At 50.4% G+C, this 26,003-nt stretch overlaps 1 protein-coding gene and 1 long non-coding RNA gene across 3 annotated transcripts; both read right to left on the reverse strand.

Annotated features, from left to right (window-relative positions):
* Positions 1–2,660: 2,660 nt before the first annotated feature.
* On the reverse strand, positions 2,661–26,003 carry LOC116799161. The gene is made up of 3 exons (XR_004361002.1): positions 25,979–26,003; positions 20,131–20,154; positions 2,661–2,767 (listed from the first exon to the last, which is right to left on the reverse strand). It is a non-coding gene; the product is annotated as an uncharacterized LOC116799161 (long non-coding RNA).
* LOC116799159 (tyrosine-protein kinase ZAP-70) lies at positions 7,321–21,443 on the reverse strand. Of its 2 annotated transcripts, XM_032712050.1 has the most exons (13): positions 21,359–21,443; positions 19,517–19,973; positions 16,603–16,763; positions 15,556–15,694; positions 14,672–14,750; positions 13,997–14,037; positions 12,618–12,666; positions 11,944–12,124; positions 10,867–11,073; positions 10,468–10,660; positions 9,300–9,440; positions 8,268–8,380; positions 7,321–7,818 (listed from the first exon to the last, which is right to left on the reverse strand). In XM_032712050.1, the coding sequence occupies exons 2-13, from the start codon at positions 19,916–19,918 to the stop codon at positions 7,695–7,697; spliced, it is 1,830 nt and encodes a 609-aa protein (XP_032567941.1). In that variant the 5' UTR covers positions 19,919–19,973; positions 21,359–21,443; the 3' UTR covers positions 7,321–7,694. The 2 variants fall into 2 exon arrangements, with proteins under 2 accessions (XP_032567941.1, XP_032567942.1); XM_032712051.1 differs by lacking the exons at positions 19,517–19,973; positions 21,359–21,443 and adding an exon at positions 17,711–17,816 and having other exon boundaries at positions 7,681–7,818.

Genomic DNA, 26,003 nt, shown 5'->3' on the forward strand with positions numbered 1-26,003 from the left:
TGCAGTTTGAAGGCTCAAAACCAAAATGCCCAAAGGGAAAATGAAGCTTTGCTTCGTTCTGACCATAAGTCACATTGTCCTTTGGAATCTGTTCAAAAGGAACATTTCCATCTTCCTTCCACTGACTTGCTGGGAAGAATGACCTCCCCAGATTCCCATTGTTTAATTCCCTCTCCATTTGAACTGTACCTATGAGACCAGTTTTCCCTGACATTGTTCTGGAGGAGTTTGTGACTGTGCTAAAGCATCTTGATCCCAGTGTCAGAGGGATCAACCAGGAACTATGGAACTGGGAGAACTCTGGAAGGAGTGTCCTTCTCCAGCAGTGTGAGCTCCTAGTTCCTTTTTATCCATCTGACTTTGTCCATCCTCTTCTGGGCTCTGATCCCTGAGTGCAGGAGGGCAAAACAGGTTGGGAGTGGGAAATAAATGAGGCTCCTTGCAAGCCTTTGCTTGCTCTACTTTCAGCATCCAGAGAAGCAAGATCAAAAATCCCTAAATTATAATGAAAAGAGCAGGAGTTCTTGTTAGGAAAAGTACTTGATTGAGAAAACCTAGTTAAGCAAACCCAGAGGAGAGATTTTTCTTCATGTCTAAAGACAAAATAACAGACACGAACCAGATGATTTGACATGAAATCAGGATTAAACATGGCAAAGTGGAATTTAATGTCCCCTCTAAAACATGGTTCCTATAGTTTATTACCTTGGAATATAATCTGAAATATTCACTGTGCCAATGTTTGTTAAATTCCTTCTCTGACAGCAATTTTTTATATTACATCTCAAAAATATTTCCTTGCCTTTCACTTTCTGTATCGGAGCCTCTATAATTATTTCTGCTCTTACTTAACAACTCCTCTGACCCTTCTCCACCTTTGCTCTGTCTTTGCAGCTCCTCCCAGTGTTGGTTTATTTGTGATTTTTCTGAATATGCCAAACCAGCTCGGGAGGTGTTAAAACAGGTTGCTCTAAATATCAAGTCACAGACTTCGGTACAGTTTATTTTCTCTTTTCTGATTCTTTGCAGCTTTACAGTTGGGAAAACAGACTCTGAACCAGGTGATTTATTTTGTGATTCAATATCTGTCTTCCTGTGTCTGTTTTTAACCCATTTTTGGTCCATCAGACACTTTTTCCACCCTTCTTTCTCCTTATATTGTTAAAACACAAACACACAGAACAAACCACTTTCCCCTTTTCCACTCATTGTAGGAGATCTTTTATTAATCACTGCAACCTTTTTTTTTTTTCCACATCAGTACTTTCACTTTGCTTTCTTAAAGTGTTTGAATATTTAATGGTTAAGTTTTCCATTACAGTAGCTGAAACAAGACAGTACTTTTTGTGATTCCCTTTTTCATTGCCACAAAGATCTTGAGTTCCTTCCTGAAGGAATGACTTGCATAGGTTCTTAATAGCAAATAAAACTATTATTTCCCATAAGAAAATAAAAAGTAGAACATGCTGTGTTAAAACTGCAGATTTAATGAGTATTTATTTTACATGAGGAGGACACTGCTGTGCAACAATGAGGCAAATTCCCAAAGGATTAGGTGAACTGTGTATTTCTGGAAGCACAGCTCTGGGGAGCAAAAATGCAGAGGGATAATTAAGAGGCAGAGATGGACGTTCACACAGAATCATGGAATTATTAAGATTGGAAAAGACCTCTAGGATTATCAATGCAGCACCTCCACCATGTTCACTATTAAACTGTGTCCCCAGGTGCCACATCCATGTGTTTTTTGGACACTTCCAGGGATGGTGACTCCACCACTGCCCTGGGCAGCCTGTGCCGGTTCTTGAAAACCTTTCCCATGAAGAAATTTCCCTCATATCCAACGCAAACCTCCCCTGGCCCAACTTGAGGCTGTTTCCTCTTGTCCTGTCACTTGTTACCTGGGAGAAGAGACCAAAACCCACCTCACATATTTCTTCACACTTAGACAAGATTCTCTATTTATTTCAGGTCCAGGGCTGTTGATTGCTTGTCATTCCAGCCTAATTCCCTGGATTATGTCTAGGATGACACATCACAGGGATGCTGCAGGTCTGGGGAAGGAGCTGCTTCACCACATCCCTGTTTCCATCCTGCCAAAGGATGTGGCAACTGCTCCCCCTCTGCCACGGCCCTTCTCTACACCCACATGCTGCTCATTTACCCTGGGAGTCAATCACTTGGGTTGGATGGAAATTTTCCAACAGAAGACTTTTCCACCTGAAAATACTGATTAGACAGAATTGAAGTGTTCAATGGAAAGGGTTTGATTCTGTCAAAGCTTTCAGTGGAAACAAAGCCAGGTTTCCTCGAACCCTGCCAGCTCACCCATCTGCCTGAATATTCCTGGACTTCCTGGCTCTGTGGGTACAAGAATTCCCAGCTGGTGGATGAGCCCAATGCCCCAACCAGGTCACCAAAGAAAAGCAGTTCCTTTACAGTAATTACAACAGTAATGAATTCATGGATTAATTTCATAATAACACATATTTATGGAAGGAGTTGGTTATTTGACCTGTCAACACCCGGTGATTTCTCTGCTCCACGTGAGGATGTGTCAACCTGTCCCAGAGTTATAGTGGAAGCCCAGGATGGAGGTCACAGGTAGGGAGGGCCTATGAGTGGACAAGATCAAGAGGATCACAGAATCCCAGAATCATTTAGGTTGGAAAAAACCTCCAAGACCATCAAGTCCAACCTGTGCCTGATCCCCACCTTGTCCCCAACCCAAAGCACTGAGTGCCAGTTCCAGTCGTTCCTTGAACACCTCCAGGAATGGGGTCTCCAAACCTCCCTGGGCAGCTCCTTTCAAGGTCTAATCCGCCTTTCTATGAAGAAATTTTTCCTAATGTCCAACCTAAACCTCTCCAAGTGCAGCTTAACACTATATCCTCTCATCCTGGATGGAACATAAGAGGGGAATCTCAGATCAAGAGCCAAATTCCTGGGTACTCACAAACCCTCCAGGCTACATTTCTGTGGACCCCAAACCTGCCCGCAGTGCCTTGGAGAGGCAGTGGGGACACCAACCCCCTCAACCCCCTGCCCAGAGCTGCCCATGCAGATGAAACAGAGCAGCACCTCACACTGACCAAACCTGGTCACTGAGGGCCACAGAAACCAGCTCAGAGAATCAGCTGAGGAAACCACCCATCACTGCCTGTGCTGGCAGCCAGGGACAAAACCAGCCTCTCCTGGTGACCCGGTGTGTGTCTGCTGCTCTCTGCACCTGCCGGCTCTGTGCAGGGCTGGCTTGGTACCCTGGCTCCAGCGGGGCAGGCAGGAGTGTCCCAGTGCTGTCCTCCCCCCACAGGGCTGCTCCTGCCCCCAGGTGGGATCGCTGCGAGCTGGAAGAGGTGAGTGAGGATGAATTTCATACCACTCTCCAACAGTATCATGGAATATCTCAAGTTGGAAGGGACCCATAAGGATCATCAAGTCCAGAACCAACACCTCTCTTATTTTCCAAGGTTTGCATTGCTGACCAAAGGAAAAAACACCCATGAAGAATATTTACAGTTTCTCCTGCCAGCACAGAGATTTCTGACAGGCAACACCAAGGTAACATTTGAAAACTAGAGACAAAAGGAGAAAAGGCCTTTTGGCTCAGTCCAAGTGTCACCTGCTCCTTTGGATTTCCTGGTGGCAAACGAAGTGATTTCCTCCTACTGTGAAACGGGAATTTCTTTTCCTCAGAACTTGGATATTTGTTCATAACTAAACCAGCCTCATTACATGCACTCCTCATGTCAGTGAAGAGCATCTAATTTGGCACCTTGGTTTGCATCTTCCAGTGCCTTGAACATCCTTTTTTCCTCTTGTATAGGGGGTTGATGGTAGAAACTTCTGCAATAAGATTTGGCTAATTAGAATCCCAGAATGATTTGGGTTGGAAGGGAACTTAAGGTTCATCGAGTCCCACCTCCTGCCATGGGCAGGGACACCTCCCACTAGCCCAGGTTGCTCCAAGCCCCATCCAACCTGGCCTTGGACACTTCCAGGGATGGGGCAGCCACAGCTTCTCTGGGCAGCCTGTACCAGGGCCTCCCCACCCTCCCAGGGAAGAGTTTCTTCCCAATAGCCAATCTATATTCCCCCTCTTTCAGTTTAAACCCATTTCCCCTTGTCCTATCACTAAAATTCCTGATGAATAGTCCCTCTCTGGGTTCTTGTAGCCCCTTCTGATACTTGAAGGGGCTCTGAGGTCTCCACACAACCTTCTCTTCTGCAGGATGAACAGCCTCAACTCTCTCAGCCTGTCTCCATAGGGGAGGTGTTCCAGTCTTCTGTTCAACTTTGTGGCCTCCTCTGGACTTGCTCCAACAGTTCCATGTCCTTCTTATGCTGTTGGCACCAGAGCTGTACACAGTATTCCAGGTGGGGTCTCAGGAGAGCAAAGGGGGCCACTGTTGAGTATTTGGATGCCTGTGATGGCTCTGGGTGTGTTTTGGCTTCTCTGAACCATGAAGGCCTTTGAACATAAAAAGGAGACATCACCTAGAGAAGGAAGTATGAAAATAAAGGTGGATGGGAGCTTTTCTTCCAGGCCCCTGTGCAACAAATCCTTCCCTTCCCTTACCTCTCCTTCTGATGTGTTTAGAAACAAGCTGATGTCCTGTCATGGAGAGGGGGAAGGGGACAGTGTAGGGTCAGTGATTGACCTGACTTTCACGGAGAAATCTGTGATTTTGAGGTGTGTTTCTGGCAGCATTCTGTGCTTTAATGGTTGCCAGGTATTTAAGTGCTAGGCAGGCTTGTGGGAGAAGACAACCCTGAGGAACATGAACATCAGGAGCAGCACTTCTTGGGGGAAGAGGGGAAAACAGCCATCACTGGCCTTGAAAATACACTTTTACACTGGTTCAGCAGATTATTTAGGGGTCTGGTACAATGTTCAGTGAGCCCAGAGCTGTGTGAGTCACATCTGGGCTGCTGAACAAAACAGAAGTTCCTGATACCTGGGAGAGATAGAAGGGTGGGTTTGTCCTTGTGTGACTTGCAACTGATAGTGAGGCGTGTCCTGGTGATAAGATGGGTGTCCTGGTGATAAGATAGGTTGGAATGAGATAGATCAGCATGGGGGTGCGATGGGGTGTTCCATGGTGTTGATCAGACATGGTTGGTCACCAACACTTTGTCACGTCTCATCTCACGTTATCGCTGTGGGTGCTCAGTGAGAAGATGAAGTTCATCCTTTCCCTTGCAAGATATAGAGTGAGAGAGTCAGGAGAGCTTGAAAGGTTCAGGTAAAACAGAGGGAGATGGATGAGTGGAGAGAAGGAGGTAAGGAGAAATCAGCAAGAGAAGAGATTTGGGGAAGTTTTGGGGAGAGCAGCATGAGCCACAGAACACCGAGCCTGTGCCAACTGCAGCTTCTGCCTTTATCTCAGCAGGGCCGCAGCTCTTGCTCTGGCACCCAGAGACTCTGGGATCAGCCAGGAGGTCCAGGAGAGTGTTTTACTATTTGGACACACCAGCAGGGAGCAAGGAGAGAGGACCTGGAGATGTGTCTTACTGAGGGGGCCGAGCCCCTACTGTGATGGCACACTGGGGATGCCCAGGGCACTCCCCTCAGCCCCTGCACATCCCCAAAGCAGGAATCACAAAGACTCTTGAGCCGCAGAGCCCTGTGACTTCAGGACCTGGTTGTCTCCCTCCTTTTTTTTCCCCTCCAGCAACTCCTGACATTTTGTGATGCTTTTGGAACAGCCAGAGCAACAACATCCACAGCCCAGACTGGAGGATAAACCCCTGCCCTTAGTCTTCTGGCATAACCTCAAGGGATTTATGTCCTGTCTGTCAGAGTGTGGATACACACAGTCGCTTCAAATTGTCTCCAGCTAAACCAGAGGCTCCTCTGGGAATATGACTTTTCTGGTACTTTCCTTCAGCAGTGACCAGTTTGCTGAAAATTTAATATGAGAGATCATTTCAAACCAGAAGATGGACTTGTTTTGAAAGCAAGATCTAAGCAAAACCCTTTGGCAGTGGTTTTCAAGTAGAAAACACACTGAACCTTCTCTTTTCCAGCTTTCTCTGGGAGGAAAACATGACAGAGAGAACAATTTTTTTCCTGTCTCTGCCACTGACTGGACAAACAGCAACAAGGCAGTTTCTCCTCTGATACCTGTTTTCCTCTCTGCTGGCAGGGATAATATGTCCATAGTTCAACACACAGGACAAACTCGTGGGATTGAGAGAGAAAATGCTTTGGCACATAAATAGTTGGTGCCACTGGAGGCTTCAGTCTAAGCAAGGAGAGGGCAACACTTGGTTTTCATGAAACCTGAGTTCTCTGAACAGGCTGTACCAGAGGTTAATTCAAGCCCCACACCTGATGCTCCCCAGGAACTTTGTCTTCAGATCAAATCCACCTCCCATCAGTGCTTTAGATGGGAGCTGTGCCCCTGGACTACAGCTGTTTGCTTTGCCTCAGGACAAGGTGCTCTGTGTGAGCTGCTGTGTGGCTTCTCAGGCACCAGGAGATGGTGAGAGATAAGCTTCTGTAGTCACTGTACCTCGGGGCTCAGATCTTCTGCTTCCTCTGTTTCCCCAACCTTCACAACCCCCCTGGGCTCTGCAGCAGGGCAGGCCACAGTCCCCCCAGCACGGGTCAACCAGGGGGGTTCCACAGGGGACTCAGCTGAGCTGCAACAAAGCTGCAAGAAAAGACTCCATCCCTGCAGCAAAACCAGCCCAAGGGTCACCTGGTTGGTCAAGGAGACCATCAGGGAGTGAAATCCTGGCCTAGTAGAAGGAAATTACAAGTATTTAGTTGTCAGGTTGAAGCAGTTCAATAATCTGAGTCGTAGGTGTGTTAAAAAAAATTTAGAATAGTTTATTTAGAGGATGACCAGGCTTGAAGAACAAGATGCTCATTTCATCAGCACAGAGGGGCCAGGTGGATCCAGGAGGTGAGGAATGGGCCCTGGAATTTAGATCTTTAGCAGCCATGACCCCTTGGAGTGGTGTGAAGCCCTGCTCTGTGCTGAACAGGGCTGGCAGTGCCCAGGGGGATAAGAAGGGCCTGGCAGGGGCAGGAGGACAGCCAGTGGTCCCCTGCTCCTCCCCAGCCCAGCTGCTTCTCGCCCTAAGCCAAGGGGGAAGTGGTTCCCTGTCCTGTGTCACACCCCACTCAAAGCTCACCAGAAATGCCACCTTGGTGGTTTCCTGTGAAAGAATTGTATGTGAAGGTGTCCTGGAAAGATCCAGATCGGCTGGAGCAACACAGTTCATCCTTGGTGAGACTGGTGAGCACAAGCTCTGAGTCACAGAGTCACTGATCAAGAGAATGTTAGGGTGGAGGGGAGCTCTGGAGCTCATCCAGCCCAACTTCCCCTACCAGCAGGGTCACCTGGAGCAGGTGACACAGGGACGTGTCCAGGTGGGTTTTGAAGGTCTCCATAGAGGGAAGGTCCTGGGATAGCTTTGGAATTGGGCAGGAAGAAGCTCTAATACTGTCTATACTATCCTGTGCCAGGTCAGGCTGGAGGTGATCATGACCTGCTGCTGACAGGAGGCAAATGATCCCAGCTGAGTGTCCCCTGTGCTGGGACAGCATCATCTCCCAGGTGCTTCGGTCTGGAACTGCTTGAGAAACAAAACCAGCATTTGAGAGATTAAAGCAAAACTTCACAAGGAGCCTTTCCAGGTCCCATACAGTTGGGGGTGTGTTAAGGAGCAGAGAAGGAAGCTCAGGGAAGAGCTGCTTTGGACTTGTCCTCTGTCTGTGGCCCATTTTCTGTCTTGGCAGCAATACTGTAGTAGTAGGAGCGGATTGTGTTTTCCGCTTCTACAAATCCTGGACGTTCTTCCCACCTGAGAGGGCAGAGAGGAACAAGAAGGGTCAACAGAGGGGACAAGAGCAGACTGATGCAATGAGAAGATACCAAGCACAGAGAACCTGGAGAGGAGCAGCAGCCCAGTTGTACCAGGGCTTAAGAGGACAGCTCAGACTGTTCTGGGATGGAGAGGGTCAAAGATACAGAGCTTGGACAACTCCCAGGATTGGCACAGGCAAATGGAGGAGGATGGTTATAAAAGGTTCATCATGGAGTGGGGAGTGACACCAAGGCAGGAGAGACCAATTGCTTTGTGTTGTCACCATTCAATGTACTCCAGCCCGGCCTGGCAAAATGTGTCCCTGTTCATGTCAGGGCTTGGAATGAGATGATCTTTAAGGTCCCTTCCAAACCAAACCATTTTGGGATTCTGTGGTTCTGATGGACCTGCCCCCCAACAAAGAGCTGAGCTGGTGAGAGCCTCACCTGTAGGTCCAGCACTGCTGCATGAGGGCAAACATCTCTGCGGGGCAGTCGCTGGGACAGTCCAGGCGCTTGCCCTGCTCGATGAAGCTGATCACCTCCGGGCCCTTCATTTTCTAGGACAGGATTGAGTAGGAAATGCATTAATGTTCTTGGAGCTGCCACAGGGTTAGAGGAGACGGGTCAGAGCTGGGCTTGGGGTAAAGCTGTGGACCCATGGGCCACAACTGCGTCACCGTTTCCAACCCCAGCACCCACAAACAGTGTCTCAGGATGTGGCCCATCTTGCAGACCTCATCTTGTCCACCCCACAGACCCCATCACATCCATCCTGCCAACCCCATCCCACCCATCCTGCAGACCCCATCCTGCCCAGACTCCAGACCTCATGCTGCAGACCCATCCCACCCAGCCTAGAGACCCCATCCCCCCATCCTGCACACTCCTTCCCACTCACCCTCCAGACCCCATCCTGCCCAGACTCCAGACTTTATCCTGCTGATCCCATCCCACCCACCCTGCAGACCCCACCCCAGGCATGGCAGTGGTTGAAAAGTGACTTTTCAGCTCTGCAAGTGAGCAGAAGGACCAAAGATCTCCTTTGACTCAAACCCAAATGTTTAGTTTGTTTTCTGTTTCTTCTCCCTTCAATGAACACAGAGCTGCAGGATCCAACCTCATCGTGCCTTCCATGAAGTGTAAGTGGACCTGAGTCCTTTCCCCTCTGTCCAACAGTGGGAACACCAACTCAAGGAAATAGGAATTGTAGTTTCTGTGTGTGTCAGTTGTGACTGTGTCATCCACCTGTGATGGACCCAGCTCTGCCTCACTTTGGAGGGTTCCATCCTCACCTTGAAGGGTTTCTGCCTCGTTTTGTGGAGTTTCTGCCTCATCTTGTGGAGTTTCTGCTCCACCTTGTAGGGTTTCTGCCTTACCTTGAAGAGTTTCCGTCTCACCTTGTAGGGTTTCTGACTCGAAGGTTTTATTTCTCACCTTGTAGGGTTCTATCCTCACCTTGTAGGGTTCCATCCTCACCTTGTAGGGTTTCTGCCCGTAGCTGAAGGCCTCCCACATGGTCACACCATAGCTCCACACGTCGCTCTTGCTGGAGAACTTGTGGTAGTTGATGCACTCAGGGGCGTACCACTTCAGGGGCCACTTCCCTGCTGTCCTGGCCTGGAGCAAAGCAAAGGGGAGCATTCCCACCCTGAGACACAGAGCTGGGAGCTGGGCCTGAATCCTCCTTTGCTAAATGTTTGTGTCCAGGGCAATCCCACGGTGCTGAAAAAATCCCCTAAATCCTGAGCTCCAAACCGCAGTCCTGGAGGCTGGAGCTTGTTGTGCAGGGCACAGAGTGCAGGATGCTGACCTTCCTGCCACCCTGTTCCTGCACCCCAACCCCAGGGCTGTTTAATCACAGAATCATGGAATGCTTTGGGTTGGAAGGACCTTAAAGCCCATCCAATGCCACCCCCTGCCATGGGCAGGGACACCTTCCACCATCCCAGGTTGCTCCAAATCCCGTCCAACCCGACCTTGGACACTTCTAGGGATGGGGCAGCCACAGCTGCTCTGGAAATTCCATCCCAGCCCTTCATCACCCTCACAGCCAAGAATTCCTTCCCAATATCCCATCTCACCCTGCCCTCTGGCACTGGGAAGCTATTCCCCTTGTTCTGTCCCTCCAGGCCGTTGTCCAAAGTCCCTCTCCAGCTCTCCTGGAGCCCCTTTAGGCAGTGGAAGGAGCTCTAAGGTCTCTTTGTATCCTTCTCCTCTCCAGCTGAACACCCTCAGCTCTCCCAGCCTGGCTCCAGCCCTGGGATAACTTGGTGGCCTTGTCTGGACTCATTCCAACAGGTATTTCTTTCTTGTGTTGGGGGCCCCAGAGCTGGATCCAGGATTCCAGGTGGGGTCTCTGGTTCTCACTGCTGGGAAGAGCAGCCCTGGCTCACTTTTCATCACCTTCTCTTCCCTGCTCTTTGCTCTGGCTCCTCTCATCCCACTGCACCACGTCCCCCTCGCTGCCTCTGCAGCCATTTGAATGCCCTCCTTGGGACCCAGAGCTTTGCAAACCCCCTTTTAGTGTCCCAGCAGTGAGACCAGCCAGAGTGTGACATTGTTGTGCAGCTCCTGAGGAGCCCAAAGCCTCTGTCTCTGGGGGTCTCAGCCCCCAGCCAGGAGGGCTCCTGCTCCTCACACTCACCTTGTAGTAACTGTCATCAGCACCAAGAGCCTTGGAGAGCCCAAAGTCACTGATCTTGGCATAGTGCTGGTTCACCAGCAGGACGTTTCTGGCTGCCAGGTCCCTGTGGACAAAGTTCTTCTCCTCCAAGTACTTCATCCCCATGGACACTTGGTGCATCAGCTCCACGATATTGCTGATTGCGATCTCATCTCTGGGGAAGATGAAGGGACAATTCACTAATAAAGGACCTGCCATGGTCCCCTCTGAATTTTCCAGCTTCAAGGGAGAATGAACAGGGACAGCTCTGCTCAGTCCCTCTTATCCCACATGAAGAGACATTGCAGCTTCTCTGCACCTCCAAAGCTCAGCTCACCCAGCAGCAGAAAATCAGCCAGAGACATTTAATTCAATACTCACTTCTTGGAGGCCAAGAACCTGTTGAGGGGCCCTCCAGAAGCCATCTCCATCACCAGCATCAGGGACTCTGCCTCGCAGACCCCGATCATGCGGACGATGTAGGGGTTGTCCAGCTGGTGCATGATCTGAGCTTCCTTCATCATCTCATCCTTCACCGTTTTCTCATTGTTGCTCTTCAGCACCTTTATGGCCACATCAATCTGCTTCCTGCAAGAGGAACACGTGTGGGATGAGCTGAGCAGCAGCTGGATTCAGGTATCGCAGCCAGGAATGCAAAACATTTCTTGAGTGATGCTGTTGGACCTGTCAACAGACTGTTTTGGCAGAGCCCTGCACCATCCTGGTATCCTAGGCCAAAGAGGAAAGGATCACCTCACCCTTCTAAGGGTAGACCAGGAGTTGCCATCACCTCACACACCAAGATCTGTGTCATTGCTGCCACTCTTCAAGGAGGAAACTGAGGCACAAAGTGGGTGAGGACCATCTGTGTGGGCTCATAGACAAGAGCAAGAGAGCCAAAGATGGCACATCTCCTCAGTCTCACTCCTTTGCCCTCACATGGACCTGATCTCAGGAACATGGACCTGCTCCTCTGAGCCCATGAGGTACCTTCAGGGTATTGGAATGAGATGATCTTAAAGGTCCCTCCCCACCCAAACCACTCTGGGATTTTTCAGAAGTGGCAGTGGTGTGCCCAGAAGTGTGTGGGGCAGGTTCACCCTCAGGGGAGTGAGGCTGTCACTGAAAACCCATGAAAAGTCATAGAATCATAGTATTGTGCCATAATATCATTGAATCATTAGGGTTGGGAAAGACCTCTAAGATCATCAATGAATCCCATCATCACCCAGTAAACCACAGCACGAAGTGCCACATCCAGTTGGTTTTTGACCACTTCCAGTGGTGCTGACTCTACCAGATCCACCACCACTGACCTTCCAGACTATCTCTTATACATCCACCCCATTATCATTTTAGGGTCCATCCAGCTAGAAACAGGATAACTGGGGACACCCCTGAGCCCAGCTCGGATCTCTCTCCTCCAGCTCCCTCCTCACCCCTCCGGGTAACACTCACTTCCTCATTTTGTAGACTCCTTTCTTGACACAGCCAAAGTTTCCTGCCCCCAGCTCCACTTCATCAATCATCAGGTGGTCCCTCTTGAGGAACAGTTTCTTGTCCTTCAGTTCTTCAGGGTCACTGTAGGGGCTCTCGTAGACACTGGTGTCCATGGGCAGCAGACGGGACTTCCCGGCACCTTCTCAGGGGACACAGTTGTTTAGAACCACCTGCCCTTCCCCATCCCTCTCTCCCTCACTGACTGGGAGGCCAATTCTCCTTCAAGCTTCAGCATTTATCCTCTCTCATGGACATCTCCCTTCCTTACACAACCCATAGCCTGTCCAGGTTCCAGCTGCTGAAGGAGCCAGGATGGGGAGAGGTGGCTGAGCATTCCCATTCCACATATCTCTGCAGGGCTTGGCATGGGCAGGACATCACCCCACTGAAATACAGCTGAATCCATGGATTATTTAGGAGGCAAGATGGAAGATGGGGGTAGGACAGGGCTTGATGTACTGGGTAAAACAGGGAATGGGATAAGGTTGGATTTACTGGGAGCTCAAACCCCTGAAATGACTGGGATGCTCTTGGGTGCCTTTGTAAGAAAGGGGTCTACAGGCAACTCCTGTGGCTCCTGTGCTATCCCCAGGTTCTGTCCCCTGCCAGGACAGGCTCTCAGAGGTGCTCACCTACAGGCTCCGGTGTGTATCCGTCTGCATTGAGGGGCCCCAGGTTTCTCTGGAAAAGAAATGGGGATAAAGTAGATGAAGGAGCACAGGGAAACTGCCTCAGTCAGAAGTGGAAAGGGAAGGGACAGGGAGCCTCTGCACCCCAACAGAGCCCAGATGGTGATGCCCTTAAAAAGGCCCTGAGGTGGCACAAGAGATGGGAGGGGTATCAAGCCAACATTCCTCTTCCAGTCCTGGCTGGCAGATCCCAAATCAGGGATCAGGCCTTGGGGGATCCAGAGCCACGTCCCCTGAACACAGCACCCTCCTCCAGTACAGCAGAGAGTGGCAAAGATGTGGGACATTCATCCAGCACAAACACTGCTTGGAGTCACCAGGATGTGGCAGTTTTGGGCAGCACAGTATAAGATCTGAAGCCATCAGAGAGTGTCCAAAGGAGGCCAGTGAAGATGGGGAAGGGCCTTGAAGGGCAGACCAAGGGCACTTGGTGTGTTCAGCTGGACAAGAGGAGACTGAGGGGAGACCTCACTGCAGTTCCAGCTTCCTGGGCAGGGGCAGAGGAGGGGCAGGGACTGAGCTCTGCTCTGGGGGGACCAGAGACAGGACCCAGGGAAGGGCTGGAGCTGTGCCAGGGGGGTTGGGATGGATCTCAGGGAAAGGTTCTTCCCCCAGAGGGTGCTGGGACACTGCCCAGGCTCCCCAGGGCAGTGGACACGGCCCCAAGGCTGCCAGAGCTCCAGGAGCGTTTGGACAATGCTCTGAGAGCCAGGGTGGGATTGTTGGAGTGTCCTGGGCAGGGCCAGGAGTTGGACTGATGATCCCTGGGGGTCCCTTCCCACTCAGCATATTCTGTGATCCTGTGACGTGGGAGCCCAGCACGGGTTGTGAAAGCTCCTGAGACAATGGGGGAGTGCTCAGGCCTCACTCAGCTCCACTGGGCTCTGGAAAGGGCTCCCAGCCCCCAAACTCCCTGGTTTCAACACAGCTCAGCTCTGGGAGCTGTGACTGAGCCCAGACATGCCCCGAGGCCAAGGGAGCACAAAGACCTGGCCAAGGGCCAGTGGGCTGAGTGTTCCCAGAATCCAACCACGTCCTCCTCGCTCCTGCCTGGCAAAGAGGGCAGGGGCAGAGGCCCCTCCCAAGGGTGTTGCAAGGAGCTCAGTATGAATGGAAACCATTTTCAGCTCCAACAGTAGCTGTGCCCAGCGATTCCTCATCCCCATCCAAGCTGGAAAAGGGACAATGTCACAGATGGCCCTAGTATAGTCCATTGGAGTTACTAAGTTTTAGGGAAAAGCAGAGTTTGATCAGCAAAGCTTGAAATGCAACAGCATTAAACCACTGAGGAACCAATAAAAGAGACCCCCCAAAAAACTTACGCTCACAGAGGGGTGGGTTGGTGGAGCCGGTGCTGCAGATGCTGTAAATCAGGAGAGAGAAATTAGGAATTTGCCTAATCCTTAGCAGGATCAGAGCAGCCCTTGAAGGGTTGTGTCTGATCACATCCCCTCCACCCCCCAAAGGACAGTTTTTGCAGCTTTAGACAAAAAAAAAAAGGTGTGGAAATGTGGATATGGGTGTTATTCCCAAATCAGTGGGAATAATCAGTCTCCATCAGTCCCAGAGCAGAGACTGGCTGAGGAGAGCGAGGGTCCCATGGGCAGGCTCTGAAGTGACATTTGTGACACTTGGACCAGCAAAAAATGACCCATGGTTTGGATCGTTCAGCTCCAGGGACCCACCAGGACCCAGCCTTGCAGGACATGTTTCCTGCTGCCTGAAAAGCAGGTGATTTTCAGAAGCCTTTGGGACTCACCACGAGTCCCTGACCCATTTGAGGCACTGGTTCTCCCCATCTGCTCCTGCCTTTGGGTGTCCTTAGGCCAGGCCAGGAGAGTGGCCACTTTGAGCAGACAACATGACATGAGACTTGCCCAGTTTGCCAGAAGAGCAGAGACCTCACTGCTCCCTGCCCAGCAAGAGCTCAGCAAGGTTGGACACAGCACTTGGTAGCAAACCCAGGCCAGGGGTGGCACTGGGAGACGTCAGCTCACCTGGCAGGTTGGGGTTGGGACAGGTTTCCTTCAGGTAGAAAATCAGCCCGTCTGGTTTGAGTTTTAGGTACTCCACCAGCTGCAAAAGGAATCAGAGGAAAAAGAGATTATTGTGAGGAAAAAAATCACCTCTTTTTTTGTTGAAGACAACTTTTGTGGCTTATGGCAATGGTTCCTCTCAGATTTATGCAGGCAAGGACTAGAATGTTTCTCTCCTGTGTCTAAAAGGACATCTGCTCACTCAGGGATGTCCTGGGATCTGCTCCCTGGAGCAGGTCTGAGGTGGGTGCCAGGGGGCACAGCTGGGCTCTGGGGGGGACATGGAGTCCCCAGCAGTGCCAAGAGTTGCTGGACCATGTGTCCCATTCCCTAAAAACCCATAAAAAAAAATTCAGCCATGTCCCCTTCCCACTCTCAGGGATGACAGGATGTGTCTCCTGCCACTGGGATCTTCAGCCACATAAAGATTTCAGCAGCTGGCTCCAGATTTCTGCACTCCCCTACTCTCTGCACCAAAACCAGTCCCTTGAAACATGGCGTGGTAACCTGTAGCCAACGGTTTTGCCAATCTTGGAGCAGTCTGGGGAACATGCAGGAGGGACAACATGGGATGAGCAATTTCAGAGTTTTCTGGAAGGGAAAACAAACCATACCACTACCCATGGATGCTCTTAAAGCCTTTAAAGGTCCATATGGCCTTTCCTGTCCCTCAAGGCAGCTACAGTTGGTCAGAGCCTGGTGCTGATCACACCGAGGCTGTGGTTTTGATCCATGTATGGGCCATTCACTTCAGAGTTGATGATCCTCGTGGATCTCTCAGAATAACAAGTGAAAAATGCCTGTACTTTCTTAGACATCAGTTTTCAGCACCCCCAGCACTTTACCTGCCAGAGTGTGTCGAACTTGGTGCCCTCAGGGATGGAGTATTTGCCAGACTTGTCCTGGTCCACCCTGTAGTGATACACAGTCTTGCCATAGACGAGGGACAGGGCGTAGGCACCGTTTTCCTTCCTTTCTCTCAGCCTGGAAGGAAGGAGAACTATTAAAAGTAGCTCTAGAATTTGCCCTGCAAGTTGTCATGGTTGCCAGGGGTGGGTGAGCACGTGGAAAGGTGTCCCTGAATCCACTGTTGGAATTGCCACCTTCCCAACACCCCTCTGAAGATGCCGAGGGGGATCCTTCAACTTCTGGTTTTTGCCTCTCTCATGGAATCCCAGGATGGTTTGGGTTGAAAGGGATCTTACAGCTCATCCAGTTCCGTCCCTCTGCCATGGGCAGGAACACCTTCCACTAGCCCAGGTTGCTCCAACCTGGCCTTGGACACTTCCAGGGATGGGGCAGCCACAGCTTCTCTGGACAACCTGTGCCAGGGCCTGCCCACCCTCACAGGGAAGGGTTCCTTCCCAATATCCAATCTAAGTTTCCTCTCTTTCAGATTAAACCCGTTCCCCCTTGTCCCATGACTAAAGTTCCTAATGAACTGTTCTCCAGCTAATTCTTCCTTTCCCTGACTCATTCAGGAGATAATTCAATTAAGAGCTGTCTCACCTTGGCAGAGATGCAAAGCAAATGCTTTCTCCTGTGTTTATGGGCCATACATTGCCAAACTGTCAGGGTTAAATGCCTTCATCAACTGAACCCTGTATTTCATATCATCCAGTGCAGTGGAAAGCACATTTCATAGAGATATTTCAACATGAGAAATAAATAAAGCTCAAGATTGGCTCTTCATGGAGTCCAGACGCTGTCTGGGCAATAACAGATTTTAGGTCTTAACCCCTGTCTTTGAAATATCTGTAACCAGCCTGACCACAATCAGCTAAACCTCCTCTCAGAACTGTCATGTGAAAGCAATAATTACAGGATGGTGGAGGTGGGGAAAGGGTGAAAAGCACAGGGATCACAGCGTCTGCCAGGGTTTGGATACTCACAGGAATTTCCCATCAGGTTGTGCCCCTGAGTAGAGCCTCCGCTCAGCCTCGTCCCGGGTGATGCTGCCGTGGTACCAGGCCATCCTCTCGTGGGCTGTGGTGGCAACCAGCTTCTCCACCTGTGGAGCCTGGCTTATGATGGCCTGTTCCAGTGCATCCCCCTGGAAAAGAGTGAGAAAGGTGACGTCCTGCCATTCTGCTGCACCTTTGCAAGGCTTCAGCACAGCTGATTTTGCACCAGTTGGGGCAGATGACACAGGAAACTTGGAGGGTTTCCTAATTAAAGGGACTGCAACCCAACAATGGGTCACAGCAGAATTCTGTTCTGCTGCAGAGCAGAATTCCTTTCTTCTCTCAATTGACCTCATCCCTTGAATCCAGCTGAAGTCCATTGACTCACTGGTGAGGGAAGAGAAAATCATCACATTAATATGGTGGAACTTGATGCCAGGGTTGTGGGGTGTCTTTCAACCTTGCATTCCTTGGGAGGGGGTCCTGGTGGGTGGAAAGTTGGGTCTGAGTCAGCAGAGTGTCCTGGCAGCCCAAAGGGCCACCCTGTCCTGGGGGGCATCAGGCCCAGCATCGCTGGCCGGGCCAGGGAGGGGATTGTCCCACCCTGCTCTGACCTGGGGCGGCCTCACCTCGAGTCCTGGGGGCTGTTTGGGGGCCACAGTGTCAGAAATGTCTCATCAACATCAGAAGGATGTTGGAGAGTGTCCAAAAGAAGCACACAGAGATGGATAAGGGCCTGGAGGGGAAGGGTCTGAGGAGCAGCTGAGGGCACTCGGCTGGTTCAGCTGGAGCAGAGGAGACTGAGGGGAGACTCCTCGGGGGCTGCAGCTCCTCCCGAGGGGAGGCGGAGGGGCAGGGACTGAGCTCTGCTCTGGGACCAGGGACAGGAGCCAGGGAAGGGCTGGAGCTGTGCCAGGGGGGTTGGGATGGATCTCAGGGAAAGGTTCTTCCCCCAGAGGGTGCTGGGGCACTGCCCAGGCTCCCCAGGGCAGTGGGCATGGCCTTGTGGGTCCCTTCGAACTCAGGAGAGTCCAGAATTCCATTATTTTCTTTAAAGCAGAACGTCTCTGGTGCTCCTGCCTTCCTGGCTGCTCACCAGCTCCAGACACCAGAACTTGGCAAGAGCAGTGCAGTCTGGAAATCAAGTGGGGGACCCTCAATCCATCTCCCCGGGCTCACACCTGCTCTAAACTGTTATTTTTCGTTGCCAGGAGGTGGCGATGTCCTTTGTGTTATCTGTCAGTGGCCACAGATCTGCTTCGTGGAGAAACCCCATAGAACACCTGCTTCTGGTATAGAATTCTGGCACAAAATAACTCATTCTGGTCTAGAATACCTCATTCTGCTATAGAAACTCTATAGAATACCTCATTCTGTCAAATACCTTTGCTCTAAAATAGGCCAAATTTAGAGAGCTTTTGTAGAAAGGCTTTTGTTGAAATTGTCCATAAGGACAATTCCTGAGCCATATGTCTGCCAAGACTTGAATTAAAATATGGAATCACAGGATCAATTAGGTTGGAAAAGACCCCCAAGATCAACAATTCCAACCTGTGACCAATCCCAACCTTGTGAACTGGCTCAGAGCACTGAGTGCCACATCCAGTCATTCCTTGACACCTCCAGGAATGGTGATTCTACCACCTTCCCAGGCAGCCCCTTCCAATGAAACAACAAAATCACACTTGAGGCGCCTGAGTAGCCACTGTCAAGGTGACAGGAGGTAGAAGGAAATTAATTACAGGGCTGCCAGTGTGACCACTTAGAGAGTTTTGCTTTATTCATATACTATATATATTCTAGTCTGTAATAAAATACAGGAACCTGTCTGCAGTTATTTAGATACTACTGTTGTAGTATCTAAATTTAAATGAGAGACCTGATCCAGTACCAACTACCTCAGGCTCATAGGTAAAAGCTCCATTGGCAAAAAAACCCCTCTACAAAGGAAAAACCTTCAAATAGGCAAAGACTCCACTCCAAAGAGAGAGGAAGACCTGAGCAAAAGTCTAAGTCTGGTTTCATTCCATTTTCAGCACAACATTTGGAGGCATCTCATGTGAAGAGCACTGATTTAAGGCAGGGAGCATCCCATGGGCTGCAGAGGAGAGAAGGACACGTGGGAAAAAGCTGGCAAGGGGAACTCTAGGTGTTCCAAAGGGGAGTCACAAAATCACAGAGCTGGAAGGGACCCACAAGGACCATCGAGTCCAACTCTTAGCCCTGCACAGGACCATCCCAAGAGTCACACCCTGTGCCCCAGAGGATCATCCAAATGCTCCTTGAGCTCTGGCAGGCTCTGTCAGAGCTCAAGAAGGCTTGGGAAGAAGTTTAGACTTGTTTCTGAAGAAGGAACTGTGAAAGAGAGGAATTAAGACTGTTCTTAGTGCCATCAGCCTCCAAGAAGGATCTTGTTCTAGAGGGGGCAAGAACAAGGGGATGATGCAAGAGCAAGAGGGGGATGACAGTGGCTGTGAAGTAAGATAACACACAGGTACCCTCGAAATGCCAGGCAGTGGAAGGATTGTAGGAAAATTTATTTCCAGAGTCAAGAACACTGGACTTCCAAGGAACTTATCTTAATGATGCTCTGAACACTGGGCCTGACAAAAGCCCCTCTTCTTTATCATCACTGGCCCCCTGGCCCTCCCCACCCCAAAGGCCCTTAGTCTGTGAGTTCTTATCTCTTTCCTCATACCAGAGAAAATTTCTCTGGAATGCAGGAGGAGAAAACACCTAACATTTTCTCTGGGAAAGATGCTTCTTCTGGGCAGGAAAGCAAAGAACTCTAATCTCCTCGCCATAAATCTCCCGGCAGGGTAGCAGCGACAGAGGGGTCAGGGCAGAAGCAGCAGAATGTGAGCACTCCTTGCGCATTCCCACTCTTGGAAAAGGCCAGTACCTCCAGTTTCCACGTCTGCCGGACGTACTCCCGCACCATGTTGTCCCTCATGCTGTCGAACACCCCGGGCTGGGGCTCCACCCCGCTGGGCCGGTTGCAGGGTTTGCGGAGGGGGCAGCACAGCCCGTCGGCATCCTTGGAGTAGAACTCGCAGAGCTCCTCGGGCCCGCAGTGGGCCTTGCCCCCCAGGATGGCGTAGGTGCCGTTCAGCTGGCGCTCGATGGGGTAGTGGTAGAACTGCAGGTCGAACACCACGGACAGCACGTACCCGCCCAGGCTGCGCAGGCACTGCCGCAGCAGGAACAGCCCGTCCGACATCCCCGCCAGCTTCAGGTGCTCCTCGGCCTCCGACCTGGCGATGCTGCCATAGTAGAAGGGCAAGTGAGCAGCGGCATCCGGCATCTCCGAGACCTTCCTGGGACTCCTCCAGGTGGTTCACGCACTGCTGGTGCTCAGTCTGGAAGAGAAAATTCATGGAATCACAGAATCACAGGATCACAGGATCAACCAGGTTGGAAAACACCTCTGAGATCACGGAGTCCAACCCACAACCCAACACCACCTCGTCACCCAGACCATGGCACTGATGCCACATCCAGTCTGTCCTTAAACACCTCCAGGGATGGGGACTCCACCTCCTCCCTGGGCAGCCCCTTCCAGTGGTTGATCCCTCTCTCTGAGAAGAATTTCTTCCTGATGTCCAACCTAAACCTCCCCTGGTACAGCTAAAGGCTGTGCCCTCTTGTCCTATGGCTGGCTGCCCGGGAGAGGAGACCAACCCCCCCGGTTCCCCCTCCTGTCAGAGGGTTGTAGAGAGTGATGAGATCTCCCTTGAGCCTTCTCTTCTCCGGGCTGACCCCCCCCAGCTCCCTCAGCTGCTCCTCACAGAACTTGTGCTCCAAACCCTTCACCAGCCTCATTGCCCTGAATGTTCTTCACTGACACATAATTTTGCAAAAATGGTTAGTTAGAATTAAGACTCCTCTGTCTTGAGGTTCTTCAGCCCTCAGCTGACTCTCTGAGTCATTTCAAACCTCTTGTGGAGAGGAACATCAGGGATAAATGTTAGAGTACAATGTTAAAAAAACCCAAGCAAACAACAACAACAACAACAAAACAAAAACAAACAAAAACAAACAAACAAACAAAACCCCACAAAAAATCACAACCTCACATCCAGGACTTTGACCAATGCTCTATGAAAAAACTAAAATCCTTTATTGCCTTTGCTTTTTCTGCCTGTTCTAGCACTGCAGGCGAGAACTGTTAGTTCAGGTGCTTTCACTGCACTTACTTCCTGAGAAGGTCAGCACCTCTTCCTAAATACGCACTCTATCCATATCCCCATCCACAGCATCCCACAGGATTCCTCCACCCTGCCCTAAATAGAGCTACAAAGTATAAGTAAAACCCATCTGAACTTGATTTAAAGATTCCAAGCAATAAAGAATGCACCAAATCCTGCAGTGAATCACTCCAAATGGTTAATTATCTTAACTATTAAAAAAGTGCTTCTCACATCCATCCCGAAGTTTTCAGCCTTGACTTCCTACCATTTTCTCTCCAGCCCTCTTTTCACAATAAAAGGAAATTCTTTCACCTCTCTGAGTAAATTAGTTTTGTCATGGAGGTCTCTGAGGCCAGAATCTTAAATGCAGTAAGATTACAACATGAGATGTCTAAGAAGCATTTAGATACACGATTGCACCAAACACAGCACGAGGAGATAGAGATAAGCCCAAGTGCTTCTGGGCAGACGTCAACCGTCAGTCGATGGGAACAAGAAGAAACTTTCCTCTAATTGTCCTTTGAACAATCTATGTTTTCTTTTCCCCACAATACCTGACTCTGGTGGTCTCTGAATTTGGCCGATACTCTGATCCTGCTGGCAGAAAGGGGCACGTTGTTGACCGAGTTGCTGCAGAGGCCCTTCTTCTGTATCTACACAAGTCCTGTATCTCTATCTTGAATCATCCAGAATCCCACCCAGAGGGTGTTGACAGGGGCCAATGTGCTGTGATTCATGGAAACATCATCAGATCCGAAGGGTCTCATTTGTTCCCTGCACAGACGACGACCCCAAGAAAGGTCAGAGTGGTTGTCCCCATCCCACAAACACGTCACTCGTGTTCAGAGTAAAGCAGACACTGGGAGAGTAAAGAGGACACTGGGTTTTTGGGCAATTTACCTTGGTTCTTCCCAATCCTTATTTCTGAACACTGTGGGAGAAGTCACTACCCAATGGGTTGAGCCCATTACTGTGGCCTCTGCTCTCAGGCAGTGGCTGGAGCTGTGTCTGGGCTGGTGGTCAGCCCCAGGCTCCTTCATCCCTCTCAGCACAACAGTGGCAGTGCTGGATCACTGGAGCTGGGAAGGGGTTGGCTGGATTTGTGCTCTGGATGGGCAAGAATGGGATAAGGGTGAGGAGGAAACTCCTGAGGAGGAACCAACCCTGCTCTGCAAAGACCCTTGTGGAGCTGGATTTATGGCAACCAGACCATTCTGTACCTATTTGTTTGTTGTCTCCATCAAGCCCCGAAATGGCCCTGATGAGAACAGGAAGGGAGAACAGGAGGTGTTTCAGCCAAGGCAGGAAACCACAACAGGAAGCCTCAGTGGTGTTCACAGCTTGGATGAGGGACCAGTGAAACCCTGTCAGGCACAGCACAACTGTGGAGCCCCTTCCACCAAATCCATCCAACGGAGCAGAGTGGGGTCTTGGCAGAGCTGCCGGTCTGGGACACAAAGGAAAACACCCCGTGGCTCAAACCCAGACTGGAGTCGGTGCTTGGGACCAAAGCAAACGTCCTAATCCTGTGATGCCTCCAGGCATCAAAGCAGCCCAGGCACTGGTTCCCAGACCTGGTTCCCAAACCTGGTTCCCTCAGATGACCAGGTCTTCCTAACCTCATCCTGTTCCCAGGACTGAAGGATGTGAGACTGAGGATTGCAGCTCTTGGGTTTAACTGCAGTGAGCTCATGAGTCACGTTCAGGAGGAAGAGGAAGTGCTGAGTGAGCAGTGGGAGATCAATGGCCTTCTTCGTGTGCTGCTACTTTCCACTGCCCACCTGGAACAAACAGCAGGGAGGTACAAGGATGCTGCACCCAAACATGCTGATTCCCTCTCCTGGAAAGTCCAGGAGCAGAACATCACAGCAAACAAATTGTTCAGATAGGTGAAAATGAGGTGGCGGAAGCCACTGGTGACATCTGAGCTCTCACAAAATTTCCAGCTGCCTACATGGAGTGTTCTGTTATAAACAGGCTGGTTTTCCTCTCCAAACACAGAGCTGTGAGTGAAGGAACCCTCATAGAGTGATCCCAGGCCTTGGTTCAGGCTGTGCCACCCATCTCATCCAAGCCTTGCTGTCACAGGTGAACCCTGGTAGGAAATGACCCCTACTAGAAAAAACTTCTAAGTCCCCAGACATGAGGGAAAGTCACCTGCTGAAGTCTCAGAGCAAACTTGAACAGGATGATTTATAGCCCCTCTTACTTTTAAAAGGTTTGTCCAACCACCCTGGCTCTTCCCATCGCTCATACACCAGCCCAGGGTCTTCTGGGCATAACTCAGCTCCTCTTCCAAACTACAGCTCTGGTCACAGAACCACAGAATATGCTGAGTTGGAAGAGACCCACAAGGATCATCGAGTCCAACTCCTGGATGGGCACAGGCCCATCCGCAAGAGTCACACCCTGTGTTCAAGAGTAACATCCAAACGCTCCTTTGAGCTCTGTCCTTGGCACTACGTCTGGGTGGACTTGAGCAACCCTGAACAACCCCAACAGACTTCCACAAATCTCACACAACCTCCTTTTCCCAAAGCAGACAAAAGTTAGAACCAATTTCATGGACTGATTTGGTGAATGTAACAAATGCACAGAAGCAGCTGTGCAAGGGACCCTCCACCATCATTAATTTTAAGTGACAGGACCTGATTTTTCCAGCACCTGCCTAGTCTCTGGCCCTGGGTGTTCCTGTTGGGTTTAGGTGCTCCCCTCAGGCTAGACAGAGCCCTTGGGGCTGTCACCCAGGGCCCCTGTGGTGATGGCCACGTTTGCAAGTTGGTGTCATGACATGGAGATGTCCTGAAAAAAAAGAACCCCTCTGTCAAACAGAGTGGGATCTGTGCCCATGGCACCCAGGAGATGTCAGGCAATCATGTCCATATATAGCTGGGCACTTATTTCACTCATCAGACAGGAACCAATAGGAACTGGTTTGATTTTGTAACTTCTCAGAACAGCAGAAGCACTTTGTGTGAATACAGAGCCGGTTCCCAGGAGCACTGGTGAAACTGGAGGCAGCACTGGCAAACTTCAGCATCCTGTTAGGACCATATTTTCTGTCCCATTGTCCTGGCAGCAATAATCCCATATAACACAAACAACTCCATATACCCCAAAACATTCCATATACCACAAATAACCCCATATAACACAAATACATCCCATATAAGATGAACAATCCCATATATCACAAATAATCCCATATAACACACATAAATCCCTTATACCACAAACAATCCCATATAACACAAGTAATCCTGTATAACACAAATAAATCCCATATACTACAAATAATCCCATATACCACAAGTAACCCCATATACCACAAAAATCCCATATAGCACAAATAATCCCTTATACAACAAATACCCCCATTTACCAAAAATAATTCTATATAACACAAATAATCCCATATAACACAAATAATCCCTTATGCCACAAATAATTCTTTAGATCACAGCCCTGGCTGGCTGAGCTGTCCCTTTAAGGTGGTTGGGTCACCCTGGGGAAGAGGAGGGACCTGCCCAGGGGAGATCAGGGTCTGGAGAGTGGGAACCAGCACAGAGAGGTCAGGGGGTGCTTTGGAGGTGGTGCTGGGAGCAGTGTGGGGCAGGGGGTTTTTAACCACCCCCTACATGGGGTTTGACTGGGGAAGGGGAGCAGGGGCAGCTGGAAGTGCCTGGTAAATTTGGCATTGCTGAGAGGTGAGGTCAGCCTGGGGTGGGTCTTTGGGCTCCTCTGAGGTCTCTTCTACTGCCCCTCAGGGTTGGGAGTGTCCTGTGGCACAGGGGGGGTCCCATGGGCAGCCCAGTTTAGCTGCTTGACCTGCAGCAGGTGAGTCAGCTGGGTGGGTGTGGAGGGAGCATCACTGCCCCGAGCTCCTCTGGCCTGGGGAGCCTCCTTGTCCATGTGAACTGGCCTCTTTGACAACCCCAGGGGAAGGGAAGATGCTTCTCTTGGTGCCACCTGTGCTCCCTCAAAGAATAAATGTGCGTTGTCACGGTGCTGCTACAGCCCCTTCTGACAGCGCTGCAGGAGAGCCCTGAGCACAGGTCTGTTCCCAAGGTTATCCCAACCCTCCTGTTCCCTGAGCTCTCCAGGAGCCCTGATGGTCCCCACAGAGGGGTGGCTGGATGGAGGAGCAGGACTGAGCCTTCTCTGTGGCACAGAGAAGGGGTGGGGAGGATTTAGGGCTGGGAGCTGGGGGTGAGGAGCAGAGGGGTGGCAGAGACAGAGTGATCTCAAGCAGCAGCCGCTTCCCTCTGGACTTGCATGTGCAGGGACCTTCTGGCTGTCCCCCATCCCTTCCCTGGATTCCATTCAGTTGTTCCTGATTTGATCTGAGAATCGGATTTATGGCTGAAGATAAGAAGGGCTGAAAAATGCCTCTGGCTGCCTTTCCAAGTCATTCATCCCAAGAGGAGCTGGCACTGTGCAGGAGGATGAACTGAAGAGCTGATTCCTGGAGCTCAGGCACATGTTTGGGTTTGGTTTTTTCGTTTTGTTTTTTTGGGGTTTTTTTTTAAAATATTACATAACAGAAAGCTTTAAAATAACTTTGATTCAACATGAAATGCTTCTTAGTTCAAAGACAAACCTGACAAACTTAATTTTGGACTGACCTGGCTGCAGGTTCCCGATTAATGTTTAATTTTTATTTATGCACTCCATGGCAGCTCTTCCCAAGATTTCCTCCTGAGCACTCCCATTCCTGGCCAGAGCTGCTTTTCTGACCTCCCAGCTCATTGAAACCTCAGCTACTCACCCATTTATCAGCAAGTGAGCTATGTGTGAGTGGGAGTTCATGAAAGTGTGAGCCCGTTTGTGTTTGTGCTCACTAACAGGCTGCCTTCTGCTTGTATGTGGAGATAACTATCTCTTCTCCTTCTCAGGGAGCAGCACTGACTCAGACCTGCCTGAAGTGGTGGCTTTTACAGAAACTCCACAGAAAAACCTGGTTGCCACTAAGGGCCTTGTGTGATCTTGGCCCTGAACGAAGCGGGGAAGTCCACAGTGCAGGAATGTTCCATATGGAATCACCAAGGTTGGAAAAGACCTCCAAAATCTTCCAGTCCAATTTTTGACCAAACACCACCTTGTCCCCCAGCCCAGAGCACTGAGTGCCATGTCTAGTCGTTCCTTGAACATCTGCAGGGATGTGACTCCAGCACCTCCCTGGGCAGCCTCTTCCAAAGC

The sequence above is a fragment of the Chiroxiphia lanceolata genome, chromosome 27, assembly GCF_009829145.1.
Source record: "Chiroxiphia lanceolata isolate bChiLan1 chromosome 27, bChiLan1.pri, whole genome shotgun sequence".
NCBI lineage: Eukaryota > Metazoa > Chordata > Aves > Passeriformes > Pipridae > Chiroxiphia > Chiroxiphia lanceolata.

Coding starts and splice junctions, on each gene's coding strand:
- LOC116799159 (XM_032712050.1), bottom strand. CDS start 19,918: ATGCCGGATGCCGCTGCTCACTTGCCCTTCTACTATGGCAGCATCGCC. Junction 10,661..10,866: donor AGGTTCTTGGCCTCCAAGAA/GTGAGTATTGAA, acceptor CATCTTCCCCAG/AGATGAGATCGCAATCAGCA. Junction 7,819..8,267: donor CAGCAGTGCTGGACCTACAG/GTGAGGCTCTCA, acceptor CTGCCCTCTCAG/GTGGGAAGAACGTCCAGGAT.